Here is a 10,916-nt window from a genome sequence, read left to right as displayed (position 1 = left end):
TACTTAATGAATCAGATTTTTTAAAGTGTTTTGATTTTATTGCCTTTATTCAAAAGCAGGAAATTGAGAGAGCAGAAAAAAATAAACGATTTTTTTTTTTTAATTCAGCTAGTGGTTTTGTCTTTGATATGTCTGACAAAAAAATGGTATTTTTTTTCAAAGTAAAATCAGGTGTTTGTAGATTTTATTTTGAATGAACACAATGATAATCAGTCAAATTTTATATAGTACTAAATACATTAAAAAATATTTATTGTAGAGATGGTGAATATCTGAAGATTGGAAAGATTTTAGGTTTCTAAATGATTAATAGTTGTAAATAATTATAGATGAACGTGTGTATTGATTATGTGACTGAGTTGCACTTTTACCGTAAATAAATAAAATGTGTATTAACCTGCATCAAAAACATGGACAACTTGAATTTTTACTAAAGCGGGAAATGGGAACATTACCTTTCCTCGACACAGGAAAGCCAATAATGTGCACCACTGCTCATGCTTTTCTCCTCCTCCCACCACCGGGGCCTTCTCATGTGCAAGGAGGCTAACAAAGCGGGCCGCACGCCGAGGACTCTCGAGCAGCCGGCCGGCGCGGAGGATGTGCACATAAGAGCACACTGGTCTACTGATGCCATTTTCATCCTGCAAATTACACAGAAAACTAGCAGAGCAGTGGCGCGATCTCCCTTTAAATGTTACTAGAATGCAGCTTAAGAAAATCAGCTGAAAAGAAACATGAGCATACCTGTGCAAAGATTTTAACCATTTTGGACTGGTTCGATGACCGGATCTCAAGAAATTCCCTCCACCACTGTTTGGCGTATACCAGAAAGATCCTGTCTTTCTCTGCAGTCCTCTGCCTTTCTAGCGATTGCTGAACAAAAAATAAAATATGTCATCAAGCAAGCTTACACTAACCATTAATGGAACACTTGGATAGGACAAATACAGAATTAAAATCAGTGGTGACATACTTTACCTGTGTGCTGATGACATCAGCACTCAGTGTTTCCATCAGGGGAGGATAAAGCTCAAGGCTGACTGTCAAAACACCAACTGGCAACTTGCATTCAGTTCCTGGTGACAATAAAACTTTGGGAATTAATATAGGGCCAAAGTCTATATTCGTAAACAAGTGATCATGGTTTGCAGTAGCAAAGGAAAGCACTATATCATACAGAAGGTAGTTTACAATATGAAGCTGGCAAATTTATTTTCCGTTTTGTCCGAGAAAGAAAAAAAAAGAAAGAAAGCAAAGCCAGTATATTTTGTGATGCCAGACCACTCATTTTATGGACCTGTCATCGAAAACAATGCAATCTTAATTTTTACAAGCAATGGTAATGAATTCTTCTCTCACCCACTCCCATCAGTTCCACAGCCAAGCATGTCTTCCCACTTTGTGAGCTAAGAACTGTCCTCCAGTCCAGGAAGTAGGATGAGACCAGAGTTGTCTCACTGGAGGTGTCAGTCTTGATCAGAACCAAATGAACCGGATCACAAATGGACAGCATAGTGGTTGCATCTGCCATCTTACTTCCTTCTCCTGCAGAACAAAAATAAGTATCATCACTTTTAAATGCACTCATTGTAGAATTTGAAGCCATGTCTGGTACACCCACGACACAATTGCAGTCATCATTTTCATATACCTGTGCCATCAATGTGAACTTGGAAGAGGAAGCCCTCTTGCAGGTCAGGGTCACAGGCACAAGGCACTGGCTTCGAGTGAAACCTCTGATTTCGGAAATGCAGGAATAACTTGAATGTAGAGCACGCCTGACCAGGTAAAGGCTCAGGCTCCTGTAGGTGCTCCAAGAAGGCCTTTCCTCCAAGCACTTGCAAATACAGATAACGTCTGGATGGGTCCATACTGGCTGCAATGTCAAAAAACTGCTTCAGTATTTAAAAGGTTCTCAGCTATTCATCTGACTTGGCGTATCAGGTAAAATGTTGTACTTTTTCTCGGCCGAATGTTTTCCTCTTTAATAAACTGAGGGGCAGCTCTTGGAGAAGTTTCTTCTTCCAATTGTGTATGTGCTACCTGGCACAAATGTGAGAAAATTAAATAAGAATGTAGATATTTATCTTGAATCAATCAATCAACAGTGAATTACCAGAACGAAAAGACAAAACCAATACAATAAGAATGTGGAGCAACCTGCGAAAAACGTAGGTCCTTCATCACGTCGTCAATGATGCCTCTTTGCTGCAGTGCATGCAGGAATTCTGCCTCAGATAACGTTTGATGTCCTGTACCTTGATGATCCTTCGAACTTTCAGACAACACCTCTCGGATCTTCCCATGAATATCCATCTAATGGCGAGACAAAAAGACAAAAAGAAAAAGATGAAGTTGGTTATTTAACTAAAAAATCGCAATCTGTTGTCACTGTCAATATGGACTTCTACAAACAAGCATGCCACAAATCTCATTATTTTTTCTCCCTATAAACAAGCATCCTCTTACTCCCAAGAGTTTTCTTAATTAAAGTGTTAGGGCTAAGTTAGGTTCTTAAATAAAAATAGGCCATTTGCACAGACCTCAAATTAATAACTACTAAAAATGCCAGCAGGTTGGCATGTTCAACCGACTTGCAGTCACTTTAATTGCAGGACATTTTGATATCACATGTATTGTTGCACACAGGGGCACAGAAGAAAAGGCAAAAAAAATAAATAAATAAAAACGTCGACCTTTAGTGTGGCAGACACTATCCAATTACAGGCGGAGACTCAGTGATGTGTATTCTACAATATAATAAATACACTTAAGAAAATAAGAAACACAAAATACAATTACATGCACGGCGTGTACAGTAACCCAGTAGCTGCAACCCTAATATGCTTCCGAGTAATGGGTATATGACTTGACATAAAGGACACTACTATTTCCCGAGACAAACGATGTATTAGCGCATAGTACCGATATCGGATCAGTAACACAAGAATGGAAACCCCTGGTCTGGTATTTTGTTTTTACTTATTTATTTTGATACATTGTTTTAAATGTAGAATTACATCGTTCCCGTTGCAATGATAGATTTCGTAAGCAAAATGTTTGCCAATATTTGGAGTTTCTCATCTGAAATAATCAAATGACAATGCAAAAGGTTGTGTACAATACTCAATAGAATGCTTTTGAAGAAGCTGCAAAAGAATGCATGTACACGTTAAAGTTGAATAATGCATTTGACAAAAGACACACAAAAAGTATTTGTCCATAAACGATTGGTTAGAATAGATGATCTTCACCTTAATTAGATGATTGTGAATGATTTGCTTCAGCTCGGAAGCCTTCTCTGGTCGAAGAGCCATTACAGCAGCTGGGCTCCGGGCAACTAGAAAATTCGTTAACGGCAGTCCACTTATGGGGGGAAAAGTATATTTCCTGCTTGGCAACGACTGGACTTAACGCTAACAACAATCACAACAACCGCTCCATCTGCACGAGCTGAGAACAAGAAGGCGCTTGCCTTATCATATGCCTGAACGAAGCTCAATCATCAATTTTTTTAAATGATACATCAGTAAAACTTAAACACGAATTCACACATAGTACACTTTTGAATACACTCTTGGTCAAAACCATCTTTGGTGTAAAGTTATTTTACAGAAGTAGTTATTCGAGGTACGATAGGTTGTTTTACGTCATCGCCTGCGACGCGAGGGTAAAAAGACCCCTCTGAAGCAATCTTACGTAACAACGCCGCCGCCTGTTTTGGATGTGGCGAAGTTTAGTGTTATTGTGGCGGGCACACGATGGTGTGCTGGTATATATCTTTACTCTTCGCATGCCATCACAAAAACTGATACAACAAAGTCCAAAACAGCAAAGACAAAGCCAACATTCAAAACATCAAAGGTTCATTTCAACATGCCTACTGGGTGAGAGACATAACCATAGTGCCCGCCCATTATGTTCGTTAAGTGTCATTCAATTTATGTTTGATCAACTAATCGTTTTACAGTCGGGGTCAAATCACAGAAAGAATTATAACTGACTTCTACTTTTATTATGTTTGGCCGTGTAACGTCATTTTGTACACGTAATTTGCTGATTAGATCCAGTTAAATGTATGAAGACCAAAGGGTGGCAGTAGTGTATCCAATTTGTGCAGTGATCAGATGCGAAGAAGAAGTCGACATTTGTTGACGGATGTAGAGTCGTCTCTTTCGTCGTTAAGGCTTGCGTTTCCATTCCATAATCGTTTCATCGTCGTATTTACTGGAATGTTTACGGACGAAGCCCAAGTGTCAGCGAGTATCCAGTCATCCTGGAGAAAATCTCAGCAGTCGGCGCAGGTGTCGGTAAGTTTGAGCGACGACGTTAGACTTAGGTACATAATACTCATTTGTATGCGTGTTCTGCACAGTCAAGCATCACCTCTTTTGCGGTTGCATGGACAAGGAGGTCGTTTTGAGGATTGCTAACACGCTGCGTAACAAAACTATTAAATATACTCGGAAAGAGCGACATTTAACACAAACGACTCGACACGAAGATGTATTGTGTCTGTAACTTTCTCTTCTATCCCTCATAAATATTCTTGGGTCCAGTATTTCATTATGACTGTAATGTAATGTAATGTAATGTAAATCTACCGTAAACCGTCAGTTCCAGAAATACAAATATAATAATAATAACAATGATAATAGACATTAAAGATTGAGCATAGTTTTAATTAAAATTACAGAGAAAATGTGAAATAGTGTAAAGGACCAAACGATTAACTCTAACAATTTTTACGTTTACATTGAATATAACTGGCATTTACATAAAGGCGAGTAATCTGTATGACCATATTAAAGTCTTGACAAAAGATTAACATCTTATCAGCAAATCCAATAGTTCAATCATGTGATTGGATGGCCAGAGTCACCAAAATAGCACACACAAAAAGAAACTACTCAACTATGTCATTAATTCATTCATTCATTCCCTCTTCTTGTTCCAAGCATTACCTTCATTTTCTCAGTGTCTCTATATTTACCTTTCTCAGAGAGGGTGTCAAACCAGAGCCATTTACAGCGCTGAAGCAGAAGTACAAACCCGTTCCAGTGTCGTTAGCAGTACTCAAACAGAGCTCCAGGATCATGTAACGACACAATATCTTCAGGACCCCAGCAGTGTGCTCAATTTGCCTGGCATGAAGGACTTCCTGCATCGAGTTGAAGGCCCAGTCATCCGGGAGTTGGTCCGAAATTCCAAGAGCCATGCTTTTGATGGCTTTCAGGTGAACTGGGAAGAACACAATCTGATGGTAAGCAATGAACTGACGAATCTTAACATGCTAGACATGTCAATATTATACCTTGTGTTTTTGCCACCTCTGCCATTTGTCAAGGTTTCGTGTCTTCACCAACTTCAACATCCCAGGGCCTCAGAGCGAAATCTTCATGTAACAAGCATTTCCTGGAGTTGTACCGGTGCAGTAATAGCCTGTGCTTATGGCCGGTACGTTGCTATTAGAAATGATTCACAAACATATCATCCCCTACCTTTCTTGGAAACACAAACCTTTTTCAAAAGCTCTCCTACAGTGAGTTTCTGTCAAGCATATATATATAATTCACTTGCTGAGGAAGGGAATGTTCTTGTTTGATTGGCAGGATAGCAGAAGGCGATTGGAGCAATGAAAAGTCATATATTTGCATGTGGAACGTAGACCACAGAGGTCTGAAGCCCAAACAAGCTGATCTGGTTATAGACGTTCCTACCGCAGTGACATCTTTGTGTTGTCACCCAAAGCACCCCGCTCTCATGGCAGGTATATGACCTGTGTGGTACTTAAATGCTACATGTTGCATTATCGTTATTTGACAGAATGGTATTTCATTATATGTGCTGCTGTGGCTGCAGGTGGTTTGTACAGTGGGGAAGTGATAGTTTGGGATACCAGTCAGTCTACAGATCCAGTACTGGCGCAAACTGGTATGTCTGCAGGCAGCCACAGAGAGCCTGTTTGTCAGGTGGGTGAGTACACAGGACTTGAGCACTTCCCGACGATGTTATCTTTTTCCCATATGTAGCTCTACTTAGTGGTGGACGGAGCAGTTTTAGGAAGTATTGCTGTAATAAGTAATTAAGTAGTGAAATCCACCCGTTATTATCCTTTTCAAAGGTGGGGGCTTTTATCACTTACTGTCAACTAAAAATGGCATTGCAGTTGCTCAGGTATATACCAGTCACAGCTCACCTGTTTTCTAAGTTTGGTCATGTGACTCACCTGGGCACAGAGCAACTATGATGTCATTTTCAGTTGACACTTCTCGGCAAAATGGCCGTTCCCTGAAATGGTTTTGCTGCTTAATTGATGTTTCTCAACTGTCTTATCATTTAGAATACAACATTTACACTTCCATTTAAACAAATTTAAATTTATTAAAACACACCCAAACTTAACGTGTTTTAACGTATTCCTTTGCAATTGTTCATCGTCAAAAAATATCAGACCTTCTTACGTATTTACATTGATGAATAATGGTTTCTTCAAAATCCTCTATTATAAACCGTGGCAAACATACAGTGCTTGGCTATTAGTCACAATTTGACAGTATAACAAAAACTACTGCGCCAACCTTCAATATTCACCCTCACTGGTCTGTCACATTGTTAACGGGGAAATGGAAGGCTGCTCACCATCAACTACAATATACACTGTGTTTCTTTTATGTGTCTGAAACTAGTTTAACTGCTAAGTGAGATTCAGTGTATTGGTTATTCTGAGTTAATTGTTTCTTATTGGCAAAATTCATTTAAAATTGGTGTAAAAGACCAGAGAGGCACACGGTCATAAGTGAGAATTCATATTAATTGCAACAGAGAAGATCCAGTGCAAGCGTAGTACTCTGCACAGAACAATCATTCTCTGAATAAAGATCTTTAATTACTGCACCTCATAAAAATTCATATACCGACATACAGTGAATGTGAGATTCAGTTTCAGTTTACAAAAAGTAACATTTTTTTTTTTTTTTATGCTTACGATCATAATTGCTGGAAAGGAGGATGATAAGCCCGTCATAACATTGCTGTGTGTTTGTGTGTACATAGGTTACGTGGGTGCCACTGCAGGATAAAGGAGAATTTGGTGTTCTGAGTGCGTGCTCTGGTGGCAGAATTCTGCTATGGATGGTGAGCTCGGAGGAAGGAAAATGTATCCTGAAAGTTGCCTTTGCGCTCGTGCAGCAGCAAATACCTTCCAGTGGCTTCAGCTTCAAGGTGCTCCTCAGTGTTCCAAAACAAATACATTTAATTTTGTTCTAACCAAATGTTGTCTTAATTGTGTAAATAGCAATTGTTTAACGATATGTTGAATGGCTCTTTTACGGTACTTTGTGTTAAGGGCCAAGGCACCAACTTTGTAGGTGTCACCTCCTTGGATCTCTCTCCATGGGACCCAGACACGTTCTTAGTAGGCTCCGAGGGTGGCCTTCTGCTTCGATGCTCCCTCTCCTCCCAGACGCTAGCAGCAGTCCCATCTGAATGTCTCAGTGTACCACTTAGAGCCCCAGCTGTCTTCTCCTTTAGGCCTGAAAGTGGCCCTGTCCTCTCCATACACTGCTCACCTTTTCACAGGTACAAATTCAAGGTCATTTCAGTGACTAAATCAATGTGTAAATAAAACGGATGACTCATAAGTAACTGATGTGTTTTCATTAGGAACCTGTTTTTGAGTGCAGGAACTGAAGGCCTGGCTCACCTCCATTCTATGCTGCAGACCAACCCGCTGTGCTCACTTCGCGTGTCAGACACTTATGTTTTTAAAGTGCAGTGGTCTCCAACCAGGCCGCTGCTTTTTGCTGCGGCCACTGGGCAAGGTACAGTTTCAAAAATGTCGCAAAGCTCATGCTCAATAGGACTAACTTTACTTTTTTAAGGGCCTGTATAGTCCTCTGTCATTTTAGATGTTTTAACCACGTTAGAATGCTATTTTCTCACTCAACACACCCCAAATGTGGCGTTTTTCTCCATTCATGAATTTCTGTTAATCGCTGCGTGCTCAGTACCAGCTCCTCCTAATCAGAGAAAACAACAGGGTCCTCACATAGTAGTGTCGTTTATTGAGAACCTTTTCCACACTGTAGAAAAAACATGCGTCCGTATTCCTCTAGCAAGCAGCGGTGCACTGAGATTACGTCATGAAAGGGGTGCAACAGCCAGGCAGCGAGAGGCAAAATGTATTTATTATTTATATTTCAATGTTCGAAATATAGCCACTGAAATGAATCATATTTCTTAAGAAATGGTATAGCCATTGTACCAATGGTGATATATAATCACGGACATGCATACCAGTGGCTGGCCGTGCATGTCACATGTCAGCGATGTCATATTTATTCCTATCTACATTAGTTTGGCTCATAATAACATCAATATAACACCACGTCATGAGAATCCACACATATACGTTACATCACCCTTAATATGAGATGATCAAGCAACATTTAATTTCCAAAATTTGCAGCAAACTTACACTGACGGACTCCCAGTAGAGCTTATGAGGAGATATACGTGTTGAATTCTACGTAGGCCTCGCTAGCTCGCCCTTAGGTCGCAGTCTTGCAAAATGATTGGTTCAAATGCTATGAAATGAATGGGCTGTGTCCATTCACTTACAACGAGCAGCCCCTTCTCATTTCACTCTGAAGGCTCTGGCAGATTTCATTGAACCTGGCAATACTAGCTAACTGAAATATGATGAAAGGTTTTAATACAACTTTTTGAAATGAAAAACTCTAGCTTAATATATAGCACTGGAAGCACTGCAAAAAAGGCGGCTATATCATATAGAGAACAGATGAGAATAATTTTGTTAAAAAATAATTATGAAACAATGTGTTTTTTTGAATATGTCTACACCAGCAGAGAGGTCCTTGCTGGCGCTTAGGACCTATCACTGATAAATACCTACATTTATCGGCAAAGTATGTGAAAGAACAATTTTCCGAAAAGGCAATGTGAGAAACAGAAATGGTTGTCCAGGGCTGCACCCACCTACTAACCCTATTTGTGTCTCTTCGTAAAGTATAATGTGTTTGTTCTCAAAATTTTCACCTCGTACGACCTCAAAAAACGCTTGGCTCTTTCAAGTGACTTAAGTGGCCTAGGCCCTAGGGACTAGCATGTTAAGTTGATTTAAAGGTGGTGTTTGCAGTAGTAAAAAAAAAAAAGCACCGTACTTTGTGTCATATATTGATTGTATCAGGCAGAATCCTTGGACTGTATCTCCCAAATCACTTTTCACAAGACCCCATAATTTAGATGTTTAATCAATACCATTAAAATTAGTTAATAATTTAAAAAAAAACACAATTATAGATATTGAAAAAAAAAAACAACAACATACAACTTTAGTCAAATTGTGACTAATGGGGATTGGGTCCGGTGTCAGTGACATGTTACAGGCCTGTATGACCAGACAGTAGAATATGTATTATTCAAAAGGTCTTTTAGAAAATCATGCGCTTCTCTTTGGACAGGTGAGGTGCAAATATTCGATCTGAGTCGCAGGTCCCTGAGACCAGCAGCCACAATTGACCCAGGGGGCGGTGGCCACGCTGCAACCTGTTTGGCATTCAACAGTAAAAACCCCGGCCTCCTTGCGGTGGGAAAAACAGATGGGACAGTTGGCGTGTGGAAGCTCAGCACTGATTTGACAGAGCAGATCCCCACAGAGAGCCAACTTCTGGAGCAGATAGCCAATCAAGTAGCAGAATGACACTATGGGATGGATGGATGGATGGCGACTGCTGCAACAGACTATTTGTAGTGCTGGTTACATTTTCAGCCATGCGTCTTGGAGGATTGGAATTATGTCTCACTGGTCAAGTCAAATGCTAATGGCATGAATACTGATCAGATGCGGTTTTACGCATAGACTTGTCTGAGTCATTTGACCTCAACCCATACTGAGCTGCTTGTCTCATAATGAGGACACAATAGAAACAGCGTTGTTGGTCTCGTGTATGGACTTGCAAAATGTTGCTGGCAAATTCAGTTCCACTTTAGGGCTGATCATCGCAGGTTTATGAAAATTGTCGCTGATTTGGGAGCAAGATGTACAAAACTTTTTTCTTAGAGAAGGGACATTCCCAATTTCTTTCACATTTTCCTCTGTTTATTTAAAATGTTCAACTTTAAACATTAAAATCTCTCTAAACCTGTCAGTTTACACTCCAGGTCAGTGCGATGAACAAAATCAAAAAGCTGCCACAGCAGATCAAATTTTTAAGTCTTAGAAATGTTTTTAAAAAATCTTGAGCACGTAGCTACTAGCCAGGGTTTGCATAGGGCTTCATTTGCTCCCTATGTGAGGAAAAATGTTTCATCTGCCACTCTGTGCTTGTTTTGCCCAAAAATAGCTGGGTCGGGCTTCACCCCCCTGCAACCGAGAACTGCAAAAGTGATTTAAACAAAAAAATGAGACTAATCATTTATTTTTTTCTCCATAGTTTTCCTGTTCTGATTTGGAATGTGTTCTGATTTAACAGGATGAGCTGCAATAAATTAATCATTTCTCATTCCTTGCAGGTTTTAGAAAAAGCAAAGCACTGAATGTTTATCAGTTTTGTTTGTGGTAGTGGCATTGCAAAAATGACCTCAACCTATATTAAAGTGCTGCTAATTTGTGTGAGTCGATGACTGTTGTTTTTTATTATAACTAAAAATTCAGAACACTTGGGGTGCAATTAAAATGATCTGTTGACCATTCTCATTTTATTTCACAATTAATCACACCGCAACCTTGTCAGGTGTTAACCTCGTTCACAGGACTTTGAAGACTACGTCACCCGGTCCCAGTACATGGTAACTGTGTATGTGTTCATTTATTCATTTTTGGAACCGACAGCAGCAAATGAAATGACTATGATGCTCAACATGGGCCAGGACTTTTCTTGAATTACTGA

The 10,916-nt window shown here is 39.8% G+C and overlaps 2 protein-coding genes across 3 annotated transcripts in view; one reads left to right on the top strand and one right to left on the bottom strand.

The window, feature by feature from the left end:
• cep76 (centrosomal protein 76) overlaps positions 1–3,803 on the bottom strand; it is an 11,087-nt gene extending 7,284 nt beyond the window's left edge. Inside the window, exons 1-8 of one of the 2 annotated variants that reach the window (XM_088410262.1) lie at positions 3,258–3,803; positions 2,164–2,319; positions 1,962–2,046; positions 1,655–1,879; positions 1,363–1,548; positions 982–1,079; positions 748–876; positions 456–644 (exon numbers count right to left, since the gene is read on the bottom strand). In XM_088410262.1, the coding sequence (XP_088266388.1) occupies positions 456–644; positions 748–876; positions 982–1,079; positions 1,363–1,548; positions 1,655–1,879; positions 1,962–2,046; positions 2,164–2,319; positions 3,258–3,320 (1,131 nt within the window). In that variant the 5' untranslated portion in view covers positions 3,321–3,803. The remainder of the gene's footprint in view (positions 1–455; positions 645–747; positions 877–981; positions 1,080–1,362; positions 1,549–1,654; positions 1,880–1,961; positions 2,047–2,163; positions 2,320–3,257) is intronic. The other variant, XM_088410261.1, reaches the window with a different exon arrangement.
• dync2i2 (dynein 2 intermediate chain 2) lies at positions 3,721–10,642 on the top strand. Its single transcript, XM_088410263.1, has 9 exons — positions 3,721–4,313; positions 5,006–5,266; positions 5,351–5,460; positions 5,616–5,773; positions 5,866–5,975; positions 7,060–7,227; positions 7,352–7,584; positions 7,669–7,826; positions 9,489–10,642. Exons 1-9 carry the CDS (start codon positions 4,131–4,133, stop codon positions 9,725–9,727), a joined length of 1,620 nt encoding a protein of 539 aa, XP_088266389.1. The 5' UTR covers positions 3,721–4,130; the 3' UTR covers positions 9,728–10,642.
• Positions 10,643–10,916: the final 274 nt, after the last annotated feature.

This window comes from Hippichthys cyanospilos, chromosome 3, assembly GCF_059441005.1.
Source record: "Hippichthys cyanospilos isolate Australia breed blue-spotted pipefish chromosome 3, RoL_Hcya_1.0, whole genome shotgun sequence".
NCBI classification, from domain to species: Eukaryota; Metazoa; Chordata; class Actinopteri; order Syngnathiformes; family Syngnathidae; genus Hippichthys; species Hippichthys cyanospilos.
Note: the sequence above shows the minus strand (reverse complement) of the source record. Positions and strands in the feature narration are given on the sequence as shown.